Source organism: Mesoplodon bidens, assembly GCF_964165515.1.
Source record: "Mesoplodon bidens genome assembly, chromosome: 11".
Taxonomy (NCBI): domain Eukaryota; kingdom Metazoa; phylum Chordata; class Mammalia; order Artiodactyla; family Ziphiidae; genus Mesoplodon; species Mesoplodon bidens.
The window spans coordinates 30,638,379-30,657,028 of record NC_138167.1 but is presented as its reverse complement, the minus strand read 5'-3'; the positions used below and the strand labels follow the sequence as shown (position 1 = coordinate 30,657,028).

Genomic DNA, 18,650 nt, shown 5'->3' with positions numbered 1-18,650 from the left:
TAGTTTCACTGGGTAAAGAATTTTAGGTTGATAGTTTTTTTCTTTTAGTACTTTAAAGATGTTGCTCTAGTGTCTTCTAGCTTGCACTGTCTCTCACGAGAAGTCAGCTGTTATCCTTACCTTTGTTTTTCTGCATGTGATGTGATATTCCTTTTTATCACTGGCTGTAAGCTATTTGGTTATGGTGTGCCTTGGTGCAGTTCTCTTCGGGTTTCTTGAACTTGGAATTTGTTGAGCTACTTGAATTTGTGGGTTGTTTGTTTTCATAGAAATTGGGAAATTTGGGCTATTATTTCTTCAAAAACATTTACTTACCTCCCCTACGTCTCCTCTCCTTCAGGACTCCTATTATGTGTACATTAAACTGCTTAAAGTTGTCCCATAGCTCACTGGTGCTCTATTCATTTATTTTTAAAATCTTTTTTCTCTCTGTGTTTCATTGTGTGTAATTTCTGTTGCTGTGTCTTCAATGTCCCTACTCTTCATTTTTCTCCCTGTAGTATCTAATATGTTAATTCTATACGATGTATTTTTTATCATAGACATGTTAGTCTTCATCCCTGAAAGTTTGATTGGGTCTTTTAAGTATTTCATTTGTTTTGTTTAACATGCTTAGTCTGTCTTCTAGCTTCTTGAACATATGAAATACAGTTTAATAACATTTAATCCTTGTCTAATAATGCTTTTATCTCTTCAGGTGAAATGCTGGAACAAATCATAGGCCTCACTTTATTGTTTCCTGTTTCTGGAGGATGACTGTCTTTTTTGCCTGATGTCTAATGTCTTAAAAATCATTTCACAATTTTTTTCTGTTTTTTTTTTAGTTCTGTCAGGCAAGATGGTACATATGATCCCTGGTACTCTATCTTGGTTGAGAGTGAAAGTTCTGTTTCTTGATTTGTATTGTTTGCTCTGCCCCATCCCAGTTAACCCCAACACAGAAGTCTACACTAAAACATACACTTCAATAATTGTGAGCTTCATGAGGATAAGGATTACATGTGTTTTTGCTCATGATTATATCTTGAGTACATAATGGCTTCTCAACACATTCTCTTGATTAAATGAATATATACATGTGTATGCAGTTACACTGTTGTGTAAGTAGACACACGTGCATAATATATTAGTTAGGGATGTGCTAGTTTCTTGTACCCCTAAATTTTAGTGACTTAATAGAAGTTCATTTGTATTCATTTAACACTTTAAAGCAAATGTTCATAGTTCACAGGTAATTCTTTGTGAAATAATTCAGAGATCTATGTTTCTTCTGTCTTGGACCTTTGTAATCTTTTAGAGTTTTATTATCGTATCTAACCAGTGAAGTGAAGGGAAAAGAAAACTTGGAGAAAGCACACGTGCTTCTAAAAAGCTTTGACTTAGAAGTGATACACATAACTTTTACTTACATTCCATTGGTGTGAACCAGTTTCATGCTGATACTTAAATGTGTGATGGGCTGGGAAATGTAGTCTTTGGTGGAGTAACTACTTACCAGCAACAAATCCATACTGTGTGTAGGGGGAGCAACCATGTGGTTATTGATTTTCAGGTGCGGGGATGCCAGAGGTGGTGATGTAGTCCTTCACTTGTTTGGCCTTCTACAGGTCATTGCTGAAGAACAACTTTTGGTGGAATCCTGAGGCAGAAGTTGGGTTTTAGTACATCACTTTTAAAATGTAGATTCCTGGAGTCTATCCCAGATTCTCTTGAAACACAATTATTGTATTGAGGCTTGAGGATATGCATTTTCAATAAACTACGCTATTGATTCTTTTTTTTTTTTTTTTTTGCGGTACACGGGCCTCTCACTGTTGTGGCCTCTCTCGTTGCGGAGCTCAGGCTCCGGACACGCAGGCTCAGCGGCCATGGCTCACGGGCCCAGCCGCTCCGCGGCATGTGGGATCTTCCCGGACCGGGGCATGAACCCGTGTCCCATGCATCGGCAGGCGGACTCTCAACCACTGTGCCACCAGGGAAGCCCTGATTCTTTTTTTTATATATATAAATTTATTTATTTATTTTTGGCTGTGTTGGGTCTTCGTTGCTGCTAGCAGGCTTACTCTACTTGCAGTGAGTGGGGGCTACTCTTTGTTGCGGTGTGTGGGCCTCCCATTGTGGTGGCTTCTCTTGTTGTGGAGCATGGGCTCTAGGTGCACGGGCTTTAGTAGTTGTGGCATGCGGGCTCAGTAGTGGTGGCTTGCGGACTCTAAAACACAGACTCAGTAGTTGTGGCTCACAGGCTCAGTTGCTCCACGGCATGTGGGATCTTTCCAGACCAGGGTTCGAACCCATGTCCCCTGCATTGGCAGGTGGATTCTTAACCACTGTGCCACCAGGGAAGCCCTCCTTTTTGTTTTTTAATTGAAGTATAATTGATTTACAATGTTGTGTTAGTTTCTGGTGTACAGCACCCTATTGATTCTTATATTCACTAAAGTGTGAGACCTACTGATATAAGGTGTTACTTTCAACTTTTAATTTTTCTTCCTTAAAAGAGAATGAAAATGACTTAGAAAATAAAATCCGGTGGAATAGCTTGCAGCCAGAGAAAGTCATTCAAAACACATACTCGTACAGATCCATGTGTAGCATGATCCTACTAACTGTGACCAAGGATGCTTATAAACATTTATTGTGTTCTTTTATGAACAAACATTTCTTGAGTAACCAAAGTTCTCACAGCTTGTATTAGGCCCTGTAGAGGGAAAAATAACTTAGACTTTACCCTACTCTTAAGGTGCTTACTAGTTGGGGAGAAAAGACATGTATGCGTGGTGATGTTTCGTTGATCCTTAGTTGTACGTTGTCCCTCATTTTAACGTCTCTGAAATCAGTATGAGTTTTAAAATTGCTCCCAGCTAGGCAACAGTCATAAGAGTTGTCATTGCCTGATTGTGTGCTAACTTGCCTGTAGCCGTACATGTTGTTATTAAATCAGTTGAATTACGTGAGCTGGGTGCTGAATTACCGGGTTATATGTCCTAAAAGGATCTCACTATGATAGGACATCAAAACAAAGAGAAAGGTACAAAAGAGAATGACATACGATAAATATTTGTGTCTCCATCAGTTTGAAAGTGTTCTTCCTATAAAGTACAAAATGAAAATTCTAAGTGAAAAAAAAAACCCCATCAGATCATAGTTTCATTGCCAGCATTTTTTCTTTCTTGATGTATAAAATGTTTATCGTAAAATTAATGAGTCTTAAATTTGATGGAATATACTTGATCATAGAGTCCTGATTTTCTGTGTTTGAAATATCCCTCAAATTTCTTTTCTCTAGTACTACTACTCTTAAGTCTGTGTCTCTTGCCTGAAATACTTCAGTAATCAACTGTCTTCCCTGTCTCCAGTTTTTTTTTTTTTTTAACCTAACCACAGTGACTTCCCATTGCCTTTGGGATGATTTCCCCTTTTCTTTGCAGTAAGTTCCACTTTGTTAGCCAAGGCTTTTCAGGACTCACCATAAACCTAACTTTCTGATATTATCTGTGGCATCCACCCCTCCCCATCTTTAGCCACCGTGGAATACACTGTTTTACTCTTTACGTTTGGCAGGCTCCTACTTTTTCTAATATGTGCACATCACTACAATAGCCCTTATCAGTTTTCCTTGTGAATCTGTTTAAAGATTTGCTGCCCTCAGTAGGCTATGGCTTTGTGAAAAGCATGGACTGGGCCTCATTCCTTTTCTCTTTCTAGCACCTAGATGAATGCCTGATGCATTGTTAGCACTAAATTAATGTTTGTTGAAGGAGTGAATTTCGAATAGCTATTTTACAGTATAAGGTACTGATAATGAAAAGTACAAATGACATTCTAAAAAGTATTCACATGAAATACAAATTTGAGTTCATATGGGTAGATTGATTTAGACCTAGAAGCATAAAGATAAAGAGTCAGAGATTTATGCCCAGTCCAGGTGGATGAGATTAAATTGGGGAATGAAACAGGAATGAATCAGACCAGTTTAACTCTAGTTTTAGAGTATAGATCAAGGGTAATAACTCTGAAAAGGGAAACTGAGCACATATTGTAGAGGGTCTTTAGAATCAGGGTGAGGTTTACTTTGGTAAATGGTAGAGAATGATTCAAGAATTTGCCTTTGTGAATGACATATGTATTGCTCTGAGGATTGGAAGCTTCTCAAGGGGGCAGTATCTTACTTGGTTTTGTATCCTGAGGGATACATTTCAGGAAATGTTGAATGAATTGACTTAGATTTCATATATAATTATAAAATTGTGAAATTTTAGAGTTCAGAAGGATCTGGAATTAAACTTATGCATTTACAGAGTTCTAAATTAACTCAGGGAGAATTGGCATCTTTATGATGACTTTCTATTCAAGAACATAATATGTCTTTCTTCCTATTTATTTAGGTCTACTTTTTCATTTTGCATTTGAGAGTATTCCAATTTGTGTTGTAGTCTTTAGCATTATGAAGTTTCCTTTATCTACTTTAAGGACTTTTGCCCTGCTTAGTCTGATATCAATATTGAGGTCTCTGTTTTGTTTTTATTTGTATTATATTTTTTAGTGCACTTCTATCCATCCTTTTATTTTTAATCTGTCTGAATCACTTAGTTTTAGGTGTGTCTCTTGTATAGAGAATAGAGATGGATTTTGCTCTTTTAGCCGATCTGAAAATCATTTTCTTTTAATAAGTGAGTTGCACACATTTGTATTTATTGATAAGTATTCTTCATTGGGGCTTGTTTCTGTCACATAGCTTTCAAATGTCTACTCTATGAATACAATTCTTTTCACTATGTGCTCTGTTTTCTTTGTGCCTTCTTCCTTTTTTTCCTATTTGGTATTTTGGAAGGTTTGATTTCCATTCTAGTTGTTACCTTTAATCAAAGAATTTCTCTTAGCCTTTCTTTAGGTACTGACTTTGTTCCCTACTATAAGCAATACCATAAAATTATCTAGTAACTATTTCTTTCCTTCTCCTCTATCATTTAATTTTAGTTAAAGGTATTATCTTAATGTTAATCTCTATGGTGTTAAATATGTTTAGGTTTATACTAATTGATTTGTGAGCCTCAAGTTATATCCCTTTATTCCCAGTTTATATTTAAGAAGTTAGTGAATTTAGTTTCATCTTTCTCCTATTTTATTGGGTTTTTTTTGTTGTTGTTTTTTTGTGTGTTATTTTTACGTTTCTAAAACTAATAACATTTATGTAACTGTTTTCTTAACTTTATCCCCATTTAAAAAAACAGACTTTTTTTAGAGCAATTTTAAGCTCAGAGCAGAAATTGAGAGGAAAGTACAGAGTTGCTATATATCCCCTTTCCCCACATATGCATAGCCACTCCCACTATCAACATCTCACCCCAGAATGGTACATTTGTTACTGTTGGTGAACCTATATTGACATGTTATTATCCCCCATTTACTTTAGTGTTTACATTAGGGTTCACTCTTGGTGTTGTACATTCTGTGGATTTTGACAACAATATAATAATGTGTATCTATCACTATAGTATCACATGGAACAGTTTCACTGTCCTGAAAATCCTCTGTGCTCTACCTGTTCATCCCTCCCTTCCCCTCAGTCCCTGGCCGCCCACTGATCTTTTTACCATCTCCATAGTTTTCCCTTTTTCAGAATGTCACGTAGTTGGAGTCATACAGTATGTAGCCTTTTCAGATTGAATTCTTTTATTTAGTCATGGATTTATTTTCTCCATGTCTTTTCATGGCTTGATAGCTCATTTCCACTTAATGCTGAGTAATGGTTCATTACTTGGATGTACAAAAGTTTAATTATTCATTTAATTACTGAAAGATATTTGGTTGCTTCCAAGTTTTGGCAGTTATGAATGTGTAAACATCTATGTGCAGGCTTTTGTGTAGATACAAGTTTTCATATCCTTTGGGGAAATACCAAGGTGTATGATTGCTGGATCGTGTGGTAAGAGTATGTTTGGTTTTGTAAAAAAATTGCAAGCTGTCTTCCAAAGTGGCTGTACCATTTGTATTCCCACCAGCAATGCATGAGAATTCGTGTTGCTCTCCATCCTTCTCAGTGTATACTGTTCTCAGTGTTTTGGTTTTTGGCCATTCTGATAGGTGTATGGTGATATCTCGTTGTTGTCGTTTGCATTTCCCTGATGACATGTAATATGGAATGTCTTTTCATATGCTCATTTGCCATTTGTATATCTTTGGTGAGGTGTCTGTTCAGATCTTTTGCACATTTTGTAATCAGATTGTTTTCTTACTAAGAATTCTTTGTATATTTTGCTTAACAGTCCTTTATCAGATGTCTTCTGCAAATATTTTCTCCCAGTCTGTGCCTAGTCTTTTCATTCTTGTGTATTCCCGTCTTCTAGTTGTAGTTCTACAGTTAAATTCATTTGCTTCTCACCCCCAGTTCTTAATGTTAAAGCTTCTCCAGTTTTTTTCTTGATTACATGAAACTCATTTGCTGCTTGATAACTCAGGCAGGCTTATGGGGGATATATTTTCTAAAGTTTTACAGTTTTATAATTTTCTGCGTCTGGTCTGACATTTGAAGGATACTTTGGCTGGATATAAAATCCTCAACTCACATTTTTTTCCCTTGAATATCTTAAAAATGTGATTCCATTGTTTTCTAGCATAAAATGCTGTTGAAATTTGATACCTATCTGATTTTCTTTCCCTTGTATCAATAGTTGACTTGGCTTTATGTTTAACTTTTTTATTATGGTAACTTCACATATCTTCTGTTTGTTTGTTTTTCATGTTTAAATGAATTGGATTTCCCAGGATTATTAGGAAGAGGTTCCTGTGAAGGAGTAGGATAAACCGGGATAGCTCTCTCAGTCTCATGTTCCAGGGCTTTCCCTTCTGTTGTTGGTGGTGTATCTGTGTAGCCACTTCTGTCTCTCAGAGGTAAGCCTTGTTCAAGGTTTTCTTGAGAAGGTGGTTCAAGATGATGGTGTTGGAAGATCCTGAACCCACCTCCTCCCATGAACACACCAGATCTACAGCCACATATGGAATAATTCCCTCTGAAAAAGAACTAGTTGAACAGCTTCTCCACACAAAGGATAAAAAGGCCACTTAGAGACAGGTAGGAGAGGCAGACATGCAGTCTCACCAGGAATCCCACCCCTGGTGCGGCTGACCCACAATCAGGAAGGGTCTCACAAACACAGAGCTTCTCCCTAAGAAGCAAGGGGTTTGTGTCCCACATCAGGCACCTTAATCCTTGGGACCTGCACTGGAGAGATGAGCCCCCAAAACGTTTGGCTTTGAAAACCAATGGGGCTTACGTCCAAGAGACCCAAAAGGCTGTAGGGAACTGAGATTTCACTCTTAAAGGCTCACACGCAGACTCTCTTACCCTGGGACCCAGCACAAAAGCAACAGTTTGAAAAGTGCCTAGACCATAAGTGAGGAGATTCATCTGCTAATCTTAAAGCATCCACCAGAGTGGGAGGGGCTTATTGGGACTCTCTCTGGGGATGGAAGTGCTGGCAGGCTCTGTTTTTGCATTCTCTATCTTGCAAGCACTGGCAGGTGCCATTTTTGCACTCTCCCTCTACCTTGCTAGTGTTCTCCATCCCTGTGCTCTCCCACAGCCTCAGGAAAGCCAGTGGGCACACGCCACCCACCTTGCTCTCCTGCAGCCCTGCTAAAGCCAGTGGGTGCACACAGTCCACACAGAGCCTTGAATGCCTGGCTCTAGAGGCCAGAGGGGGGCTTGTGTTTTGGGGGCCCCACGAGACTGAAACAGTTGGAGAGACAGTTCTTGGCAGACTACCATCCCCAGGGTATGGCATAGATAGCTGACTGAAACACACTCCCAGTCTTCCTGTGAAAAATCCTATTTACTTGTCCTGGAGCTTCAGCCTGTTCCGAAGGGCATGGCATGTTCTCAGGGAATGTAGGCCAGGGGATGCCATCTTTGCTGTCTCCCTTGGCCTTGCTACAGCTCACAGGTACCTCCCAGAAAGGAGCTTGAACACTTGTCTGGAGCCCTGATTTTTGCAACTGTTGCCAAGAAGACACCTCAGGATCACCTGGTCTGGTGGCTGGTGAGGTTTTCAATTGTGGTCCTGTGGGCCTGTATATATTTTCATACTTTAAAAGCTGCTGCCTAAGGGTTTGGCTTCTCATCAGCTTGAAACTAGATGCTGATTAAGGTCCCGCCCTTTGGAACACTGACAGGTCTTGGCAAACCCACAACTGGGACCTGTCAAGAATAAATCAGGCTGCCTAGATAGTCACAAAGGTTCAAGAGGCAGCCAAGAGCTAGGACTTGAACAATAAAGTTCATTTTTTATTTTTTATTTATTTTTTTTGTGGTATGCGGGCCTCTCACTGTTGCGGCCTCTCCCATTGCGGAGCACAGGCTGTGAACGCGCAGGCTCAGCGGCCATGGCCCACGGGCCCAGCCGCTCTGCGGCATGTGGGATCTTCCCGGACCAGGGCACAAACCCGTGTCCCCTGCATCGGCAGGCAGACTCTCAACCACTGCGCCACCAGGGAAGCCCAAGTTCATTTTTTAAATGAGGCCACTCCTCCAAGACTGGGAAAGGGAGCTATTTTGCATAATATATGGAAACAAACACAGAGAGTCAAAATTAGGAAACAGAGAAATATATTCCAAATGAAAGAACAAGAAAATAATCTTATGATAAATAAGATAAATAATAAATATAAATAAATAATGAAACAGAAACGTAATTTACCTGATAAAGAGTTCAAAATAATGGTCTCATCAAACCTGGGAGAAGAATGGATGAACATGGTGGGAACTTCAACAGAGAGATAGAAAATATAAGAAAGTACCAAACATAGGTCACAGAGCCAAAGAATCTAATAATAGAACTGAAAAATACGCTAGAGGGGTTCAACAAGAGGATAGATGATGAAGAAGAAGAAAGCATCAGTGATCTGGAAGACAGAGCAGTAGAACTCAGCCAAATAGAGCAGCAAAAAGAAAAAAGAATGAAAAAAAGTGAAGGTAGCTTAAGGGGCCTATGGAACACTATCTAGTGGAACAACATTCACTTTATAGGGGTCCCAGAGGAGAAGGGAGACAGGAGGGGGCAGAGAATTTTTTGAAGAAATAATGGCTGAAAACGTCCTCAACCTGGGGAAGGAAACAGGTATCCAGGTCCAGGAAACACAGAGAGTTCCAAAAAAGAACTCAAAGAGACACCAAGACATATTATAATCAAAATGTCAGAAGTTAAAGAGAATATCAAAATCAGCAAGTGAAAACTAGCTTGTTACATACAAGGGAACTCCCAAAAGACTTATCAGCAGATATTTCAGCAGAAACTTTGCAGCCAGAAGGGACTGGCATGATACATTCAAAGTGCTGAAAGGAAAAAACTTTCAGCCAAGAATACTCTACCCAGCAAGATTATCATTCACAATTGAAGGAGAGATCAACAGGTTTCCAGACAAGTAAAAGCTAAAGGAGTTCACCATTATACCAGCCTTATAAGAAATGTAAAAGGACTTCTTTAAGCTGAAAAGAAAGGGCACTAATTAATAACAAGAAAACCATGAAAGTGAAAGAGGGTTTTCTCCATCAGCCTAGTGTCTCTGTGCTTAGCATTACATCCTAAGATTTTTTTTTTCTAATAATACTTCCAGTGATCTGTCTCCTTTGGAACCTTGCCACTCCTTCCTCCTTTAATATCTGAACCTTCTCTCTTGCTATCTCCGTTATTCCCGTCCTGCAATTTGGTTTTATATTCCAAGAGTTCTCCCCTTATGGTGGGGCTCTGTCCTTCTGGAAAGGTCTCTTTGCTGGATGCTTTGAGATTCCTGAGTGTTTAGAGCTTCACTGTACTGTTTGCTGCCTCTGTAGTGCGTATGATTTTTGCACTCATCTCTAACTTGGAGCCTGTGAAAACCCTTCCCTTTTTCTCCATTTGTTCTCACATTTTTTTTCTTCCAGTTTTTACCAAGGGTATAGTCCTCTGCTTTTGGGGCATTTGTAATGATTTTTGGGTTCTGAGGCTTTATATAGTATCTCTGTAGTCCCTTTCACTTCCTGCTGCTCCCTTCCACACAGTGACTGATCCTGTGGTCTGGGCAGTGTAGCCACATTTTCTCATGGTCTGAGATATGTGGGGATTTTCTTTCACCTAGTTTTGTTGACGATGTAGTCATTTGGTTCTTCTGATATCCCAGTTGGAATATTTGGTTGTCAGGAATTGTCAGGGGATTCAAAAACTATGCTGCCACCACAATTACAGAATGACTGTATTTGTGGCTGATATATAGAGAGTTCGGATTTTTTTTTAATCTCTAAGTTTGAAAGATAAATTTAGGGTAACATAAAATTGCATATTTAACATCTTAATAAAGGAATTTTTAGCATCTATTTATGACCTATTGAGGAGTTACGTATAAATGTAGGATTTTTGTCATTAATCTTCTTAATTTTAAATGTAATATACATTGTTTGCCTCTGGTTGCAGTGTTAAATGGGTATAGTCTAATGGAAATTTTAGACTAATTGCAATATGGTACATGGAATTATAGGTAAACAGTTTTTAAAGTAAACGTGAAAAAACTTCACTGAACATTTATTGAAATGACTCAGCATAATTGAAGAAATTCCTTGGTTGATAGAAATAAATATGTTCAGAGAAAAGTTAAGGAAAAAAGAATGAAGTTATTTAATTGTTTATTTTCACATGTAATGAATAATTATACTTAATCTTTGGATATTTTATGAAAAAACATGAAAATTTAATATGTGAGTTAGAATTATTTGTAATTTTAGACTTGCCTGATTGTTTCCACATAGCAAGTGCTAAATAAACACTTTCAGTGCGAATGTTGTAGGAGGGGGCAGTATTTCATAATTTTATTAGTAAAAATTGTATAGTCTGCTGAATCGAACTTCGAACTTTGGAAATAAAAAATAAAATGATCAATTTCTCATAGGAACTGAAGTTAAAAGATGAAGAGTGTGAGAGGCTTTCTAAAGTACGAGATCAACTTGGACAGGAATTGGAGGAACTCACAGCTAGTCTATTTGAGGTTGGTCTGTTTACATCTTGGCCAAGAGCAACGTCATGGTTTTTATATATTGATAGATTTGTCTTATGAGGGAATCTTGAAAAAGATATGCTTAGCTTCATGCATATTTATAAGTCCTCTAAAAAGATAAAATCTTTAAGAAATGTAAAGTCTACAACTTAAAATGATATGAAAAGAAAAAAACACTATGGGTTACCAGAATCAGGTGGTTTAAAAATGTGTACGTGGAAAGAAAGGAGGTAAATTTTAATTTTGATTTTACCAACTATTTAGGGGCTGCTTTAGAGTATCTTTATACGATTCCGTAACAAAGATGGCAAACCTTTGAGGTAGTCTTCTGATAGGGGATGATTTGAGGAAGGTTAGAAGGCACACATCTTTATTTCCAGCCTGCCACAGGATCAAAATTCCTACCCAGTTCAATTAGTGTTTCTCAGTAGGGGGGCCATTGACATTGTTGGACATTTAGAATCCTTGGTGTATTAGGATTTTCCAAGAAACAGAACCAATAGGATGTGTGTATATACATATATACATTTACATGTATGTAGAAAGAGACTTATGTAAGGAATTGACTCATGCAGTTATGGAGGTTGGCAAGTCCCAAAATCTGGAGGATGAGTTGGTAGGCTGGAGACCCAGGAGAGATGATGGTGTAGTTCCAGTCTTGAGTCCAAAGGCCAGAGAACCAGGAGAGCTAATTGTGTAGTTCTAGTTTCTAGTCCAAAGGCTGACAGACTTGAGACCAAGGAAGAGCTAATGTTTCAATTTGAGTCTGAAGGCAGGAAGAATTCTCTTACTCTTTGGGGATGAGCCTTTTTGTTCTAACAGGCCTTCAGCTGATTGGATGAGCCTCACCCACATTATGGAGGGCAGTCTGCTTTACTCAGTTTACCAATTCAGATGTTAGTCTCATCTAGAAGCATCTTCACAGAAACATCCAGAATGTTTGACTAAAGTATGTGGACACCTGTGGCCCAGTCAAGTTGGACACACAAAGTTAACCATCACACTTAACCCAAATTCTAGTAATACTCCCTCATCATTTTGACAACTTTTAAATATCCTTGTGGAGGATGGGGAGAGGGTATTATTTCCTTGGTTAAGAACCACTACCTTTAGGTTATAAGACCTTTAGCCTTCAGAAGTTCCTTATTAAAAACATTGATGTGTTACTAGAATGACTACTGTCATTATCACTTTACCAATATTTTCTTTTTTTCCCTAAAAATTTGTTCTTAAAAATTTTAATGTAAAAAAAGATTTTGCCACCTGCCGATGCAGGGGACATGGGTTCATGCCCCGGTCCGGGAAGATCCCACATGCCGTGGAGCAGCTAGACCCGTGAGCCATGGCCACTGAGCCTGCGCATCTGGAGCCTGTGCTCCGCAACAGGAGAGGCCACAACAGTGAGAGGCCTGCGTACCGCAAAAAAAAAAAAAAAGATTTTGGAGGAAAAATTTCTTTACCTTTTGTTATTTTTTTATATGCAGAATCTTTTTTAGTTTTAGCTATATGTATTTGCTTACCTAGTTGTAATCCTAATATATTTTGTACTTTAAATAACATCTTTTCATGTTACTACATAGTGAATGTAATGATAATCATAATCTATCAAGTGTACATTTCACAGTTTCTATCACTACAAGTAATATTGCAGAAGATATTTTCAGACACGTGGGCTTTCCGTGCCCCCTCTACTCCACAACCCTTTGCCCTCTCCCCTGTCTTTTTGGGGGTCATTTGCTTTCATGGACGTTTAAAAACTAACTTATTTTCTTGTTATCAGAGATGAGAGGAAGATAAATGTAAGCATAGAGGTAGTGGGAAGTTAAAGATCTGGAGCAGGAACTGTGTAACTTGTTACATTTTTATATGTAGAAGGACTCAGAAACATAAGACTTTTCTTCCAGCAATGTCTGGTTAGAAGAAATGTTTATAATATATGGATAGTAGATAAGCAAACAAATATATTATGCTACTTATGTTAATTTTGATTTCCTATCTGCCTGCCCTTAATTTTAACCCTGCTTATTTCCATCCATCTGCACTTACATGTGCATTTTGTTAGATGAAGTAGGGGGAGAACAAACAGACTTTGCCCTCTCTATAGTAGGATGTGAAGTACCAGAAATGCAGTTCATGCAGTGAATGAAAAAGTTATCTAAAAAACATTGTTCTGGGATCCCTAACTTATCCCCAACCTAACAATGGCTAATAGCCTTAACTGTGTATACTTTCTGGGAAAGAAACTACACTGATTAAAGATGATTTCAGTAATGAAGAAAGTTGTATTCAAACCAATATGAATTTAGAAAAAAAGGGCAAAAAGTTTTTCTGTTTAAAAAATTTTTTCTGTTTAAAAAGTTTTTTTAATCTTGAATATAATTATACTTTGTATTTAACAAATTTGAGTCTTAAATGTATCAAATACAAGACTCTAAAATTATATATATGTGTGTGTGTATATATGTATATATATATTTTTTTCTTCTAGTATTTTAGATTTTGAGATAATGTAAAATATAAAATGAAGTCGGTTGAAAGAATGCTTTACAAAGTAGTCTACATTTAACATGGAAAAAAAAGATATGTAGCCTTAAGATGTTTTTATATTTTTTTAGCCAGTTTTAATAAATGTCTATAATATGCTTAGTTTTCTCTCAACAATGCTATATGGCACATATAGTATAAATTGTTATTTTGTCTGTGAAGAAAATGAGGCATAATTAGAGTAAGGAGCAAAGTTGGGACTCAAATTCATGACCTTGATCTTGCTTTAAGTGCTATGAAAGTCATAAATGGAACTTCCATTTGTCTCAAGCCACAGAGACAAATTTGAGCATGGACCTTCATTATGATAAAGATACCTACTATTTATTGAGAGTTTCCTATGTACTAGACACTGTTCTGAGAGCATATGTACTTACTTACAAATTATGCACATACACTAACACACATATAATGTGTTACATACAGTATAAAACACAAAAGTTTTAAAAAGAGTGAGATAATAAAAATGCTTAAATTTTTTATAATAGTACAAAAGTATTTTATTCTCACTAAAACATATTGTGAGTGTATATATTTATTTAGTGAGAGCAGTGTGATTGAATATGTTACCTTGTTTTGAAATCTTGTTTTAAATTTATGATCCAGATGAAGGTCTGGTCTAAATTCAATTTTTAAAATTTAGATGTAATGCTGCTGCTGACTCACAGATATACTGATCCAAAAGGAACAAGTACTTCTTTTCCTGTAATAAGTCATTATACTGAATTTTCAGTCCCATTGCCAGTTATGTGAAGGCTTTTCCAGAACATTCTCTAGTGAATTTTTGTCTTCTCTAATACCAACAAATTAATTTTTTGCAAATTAATCAGAAGATGTTGAATAAACACTTTTTTTTAAAAAGAGAAGAAAATCCCCTTCATTTGAATCACTGCTAACCAGATAGGAAAAAAATTCTGTTTTCAAAGTTTGTAAATATACAGACATGAATATTTGTATAGATCAGAGGTCTGCAACCTACAGCCTGCAGGGCAAAACTGGCCTATATATACTTTTGTATAGCCTAATGAGACAAGATTGGTTTTTACATTTCCAAATGGTAAGAGGTGGGGAAAAAAATCAAAAGAGGAATATTTTGTGACATATGAAAACTATATGAAGCTCATATTTCAGTGCCCATGAATTTTTATTGGAATGGCCACACTCATTGTTTTACTGTCTGTGGCTGCTTTCACACTGCAGCAGCGGAGTTGAGTAGTTACAGTAGAGACCATATGGCTTACAAAGCTCAAACTACTGACTATCTGGCCTTTCTAGAAAGTTTGTTGACTTCCCATATAGATGATACTTATATCATTTTTCAGTTTAAGAATGACAGTGATAGAAAATTTTTCAAACTTTTTTGAATATATCCTTTGATGTCTTTTGTCAACTTGCTAAAACCTATGAATTATTTTAGATACTGCTCCTGCCTCATTCTAGCTCTTTTCTCTTTCCTTTTTGGACTCCAATAACATGTATGTTATACCTTTTCAATGTATCCCTTATATCTCTAAGGGACAAGTCACCCCAAATCCTAGCCCACTTTCCTGGGTTTACCTGTTCTCCTGGATCTTGGTCCTCTGATTCTTCACTATTTTGTTAGCTCTCTAATGTCTTCAAACACATTTTAAAAAAATGTCCCACTTTTAAAAATTGTTCTCTGTAGGAAGTTTGTTTCAAGTTGCATAGTCCGCTATTTATGAAACCAGAGTCCATTTCCAAACATTTAAACAAATATTCTCTCCTTAGCACGAGTTACTTCTGCATTCATAGTTTAAATGTCACTTATGTTGGTGGGTCAGATAGATATGTTTATTATTTTGAAACTACCTGTCAAGTAGTGTTTTATGGACAGCGACATCACAGAAAAATCTAGCACAGCTGAAACATTTGTTATTTTTAAAAGAAAAATGCTCACCTCATTATTAAATTTGATAGCTCTTACAGACTTTGACACAAGATAACCAGCATAATTGTGCATGGCATATTCTCACAGTTAATCTCATTATAAAGCATTGATAGTAAAGCTTCTCTTATTTAGAATAATATAATCTGTAAACTCACATTCATGGGTACATACAAGCTGCAGTTCATTACAGTCCTCTAAGAGCAAATGGACAAATGGGAGTGCCACCGTGGAATTCTGGTGTGGAGAACTTCTAGTCTCCCCTGAACAGTCAACAGACCTAGTGAGGGTTCTGTTGTCAAATGATTAAATGTCTTTGAAGTTGATTTCCTTCCTTCCTTCCTCCTTCCCTCACTTCCTTCCTTCTCATGAACTGTAAACTGAAGTTCTAAAATACATGTTCTTAAATCCTGGGGGATTATCTTGAGCACCCTGTATACTGTTCCAATCTATTCTTATTCTTTATAGGGATTATTCCATACAGGAGAGTAAGCTTTTTAAAGTACAAGTAAGATCATGTCACTCTCTTCCTTAAAAAACCATAAGGCTTCATAGTGGATTTAGAATAAAATCCAGAATTTGTACTCAGATATTTTATTTGATTATTAGAATGTAATCAGAATGTAAGCTCCTTAAGAGCAGGGACCTTGTCTCTTTTCCCAGTGTATTATCAGCACCTGGAACAGTACCTCATGAAGAGGTGTCATGAATAAGTGTTTGATGAATAAATGATATATGAATAAAGGGGAATTAAATACCTAGAGTTTCGTATTTGTGGTACTAAAAAGTTAAGATCTTATTAAAGGGTTAACTCTGATTTGCCTTTTTAGATTGCTCTGCACAAAATTGTAATTTAATATCATTTTGTGAATATTTTTATTGGAAGCTCTAAGGTTTCTCAACTGTTACTCCTATAAACTGCAACATTATTGATGTGTTAATATTTTTACTTGTCCCTTCTGTATGTCTTTGCCGTGAGTAGTAATATGAATGAATAGTGTGTGTGTGTGTTTGTTTGTGTGTATACCAAATTATAAAAACCTAACTGCAAAGAAGTTGGGTTTGACATGTGGGTCATGTGTTTTCCTTCATCACATTTGCAGTCCTTACACAGGGATTGATCAGAATGATCAAACTCAACTTGGCTGCCTCAGTGGTAATAGATACTAAAAGAAGGTGCCTATTCCTTATTCCTAATAGTTGGTCTGGCTGATGACAACTGCTATTTCAGCAGTTTATGCTGGATACTTAATTTTAGGCAAAATTTTGTTAGTGTATCTTTGCCTCAATCATAGACACATGTTGAAAGATTTTTGAAAACAAATGCTAAATACTTTGTTTCCAAAATTTGAGATGTTAACTTTTTCAGGAAGCTCATAAGATGGTGAGAGAAGCAAATGTCAAGCAGGCAACAGCAGAAAAACAGCTAAAAGAAGCACAAGGAAAAGTAAGTTGTTGCTGCTGTTAATACTATAAAATGTAAAGAAATTAGTGATTACTATTTTTAAAATACTTTAACATTTATTGGATTTGTTCTGATTATAAAAGCAGTGCTTACTTTAGAAGATTTTTAAAACTACAGGAAACTATAAAGAAGAAAATAGCTACTACATATATATAATTAATAATGAATATTTGGTGTCCATTTATATTAGAAGCAAATGATTTAAAGGCTTGTGAATCGCATGTATTATCAAAAGGTTATATAATCACATTTTAAAGTTAATATTTATTTTCTTAATTCACTAAAAAAAAGCCAACTGAAATGATATTAGATTTTACTATTTTAGGAATGAACAACTAATCATAAGCTATTTTTAAATATATTTTGAAGATTTTGAAAATTCACATAAGTGAAATGTTAGACATTTTGATAATTTAAAAAATTTCAGCTGATGTGAATAGCAGCTGAATCCAGACTGTATGGAAACATCAAAAAACTTGGTTTAAAAAAAAAAAAACATTTGGTTTTACTTTCCTTTTATTAATCCATAGGAAATACAGATTAAACTTATATTTCATCTTTGAAAGTAACCAAATTGCTAACATTTAGCTGCATCTGTCATAAAACATATTCAGTGTATGTGACTGTGTTGATTTCTTTTCAAGATTGATGTACTTCAGGCTGAAGTAGCTGCATTGAAGACACTTGTATTGTCCAGTTCTCCAACATCACCTACACAAGAGCCTCTGCCAAGTGGAAAGACACATTTTAAAAAGGGGCATACAAGAAATAAAAGTACAAGCAGTGCTATGAGTGGCAGTCATCAGGACCTCAGTGTGATACAGCCAATTGTAAAAGACTGCAAAGAGGTAACTCATCCAGGACTGTCCCCTCTGACTCTGTTGATACTTATTAATTCTCATCACTGAGGTGTTATGATTTTTGCCAGTAAAATTTTTAGTACAAAATATTCAATATTAAGATGGGGGAGGCTTTATCTAGAGCTGGCTGCTTTCAGGGATTCTTCATTTCCCTTCTCTACCTGACTGACTTTGGAGTACCCGCTGGAAACTTGGTAAGTTTCTTAATCTCGATATTTCATTTAGGGAGCAAACTGTCATGTGTTGTATAAAGGAGAGTGGGTGGCTTTAATGATATGACTAGTCAAAATTTATTGCTAGGGTGCTGTAGCAAAATATGAATATAAGAATGTGTGAAAATATTTAGGTGATTTTCTTGAAGAATGGCACATTGCTTTTACTTAAATTCTGGGAGAAGCAGAATTTTATATCAGTAAGGTAGTCCTAGAGTTCAGATAATTAAGCAACAAAAAATAGAACTAATGGTAGCCTTATCATTTTAAAAGATATGTTATAAAGATAACTGAGATAATAACTGGAAATATTTTGAGGTGTTTTGAGTAAAATAGTTTTTACTTACATATGATGAGAAAACATTTCCAAGGGGATTGATCACTAATTAATGAGCAGCCTTCTCCCATTTTTTTCTTAAAAGCTGTATTTTACATTGTGAATTCAAGTCCATCATTATTCATTAAGAAGCTGTGTGTGCTTGTTTTGATTTTTGCATGGAAGCCAGGAGTTTATCAAATTGAATAACCAAGGTTGTTACTTATTTTAATTGAATTGCATTTTTAGTTATTAATAAAAAAGATGCTAGTGAGAGAGAAGTTCAGTACTTGGTCAAATCTGAATGTGACAAAACCTAAAATTC

General features: G+C 36.4%; 1 protein-coding gene across 6 annotated transcripts in view; it reads left to right on the top strand.

The window, feature by feature from the left end:
- Nucleotides 1-18,650, top strand: part of RAB3IP (RAB3A interacting protein) — a 48,989-nt gene that overhangs the window by 16,877 nt on the left and 13,462 nt on the right. For 2 of the 6 annotated variants that reach the window (XM_081250112.1, XM_081250113.1), the window contains exons 4-6: nucleotides 10,918-11,013; nucleotides 16,842-16,919; nucleotides 17,582-17,785. In XM_081250112.1, the coding sequence (XP_081106238.1) occupies nucleotides 10,918-11,013; nucleotides 16,842-16,919; nucleotides 17,582-17,785 (378 nt within the window). Of the gene's footprint in view, nucleotides 1-6,846; nucleotides 6,892-10,917; nucleotides 11,014-16,841; nucleotides 16,920-17,581; nucleotides 17,786-18,650 lie in introns of those variants that run through there. The other 4 variants (XM_081250114.1, XM_081250115.1, XM_081250117.1 and 1 more) reach the window with 3 other exon arrangements.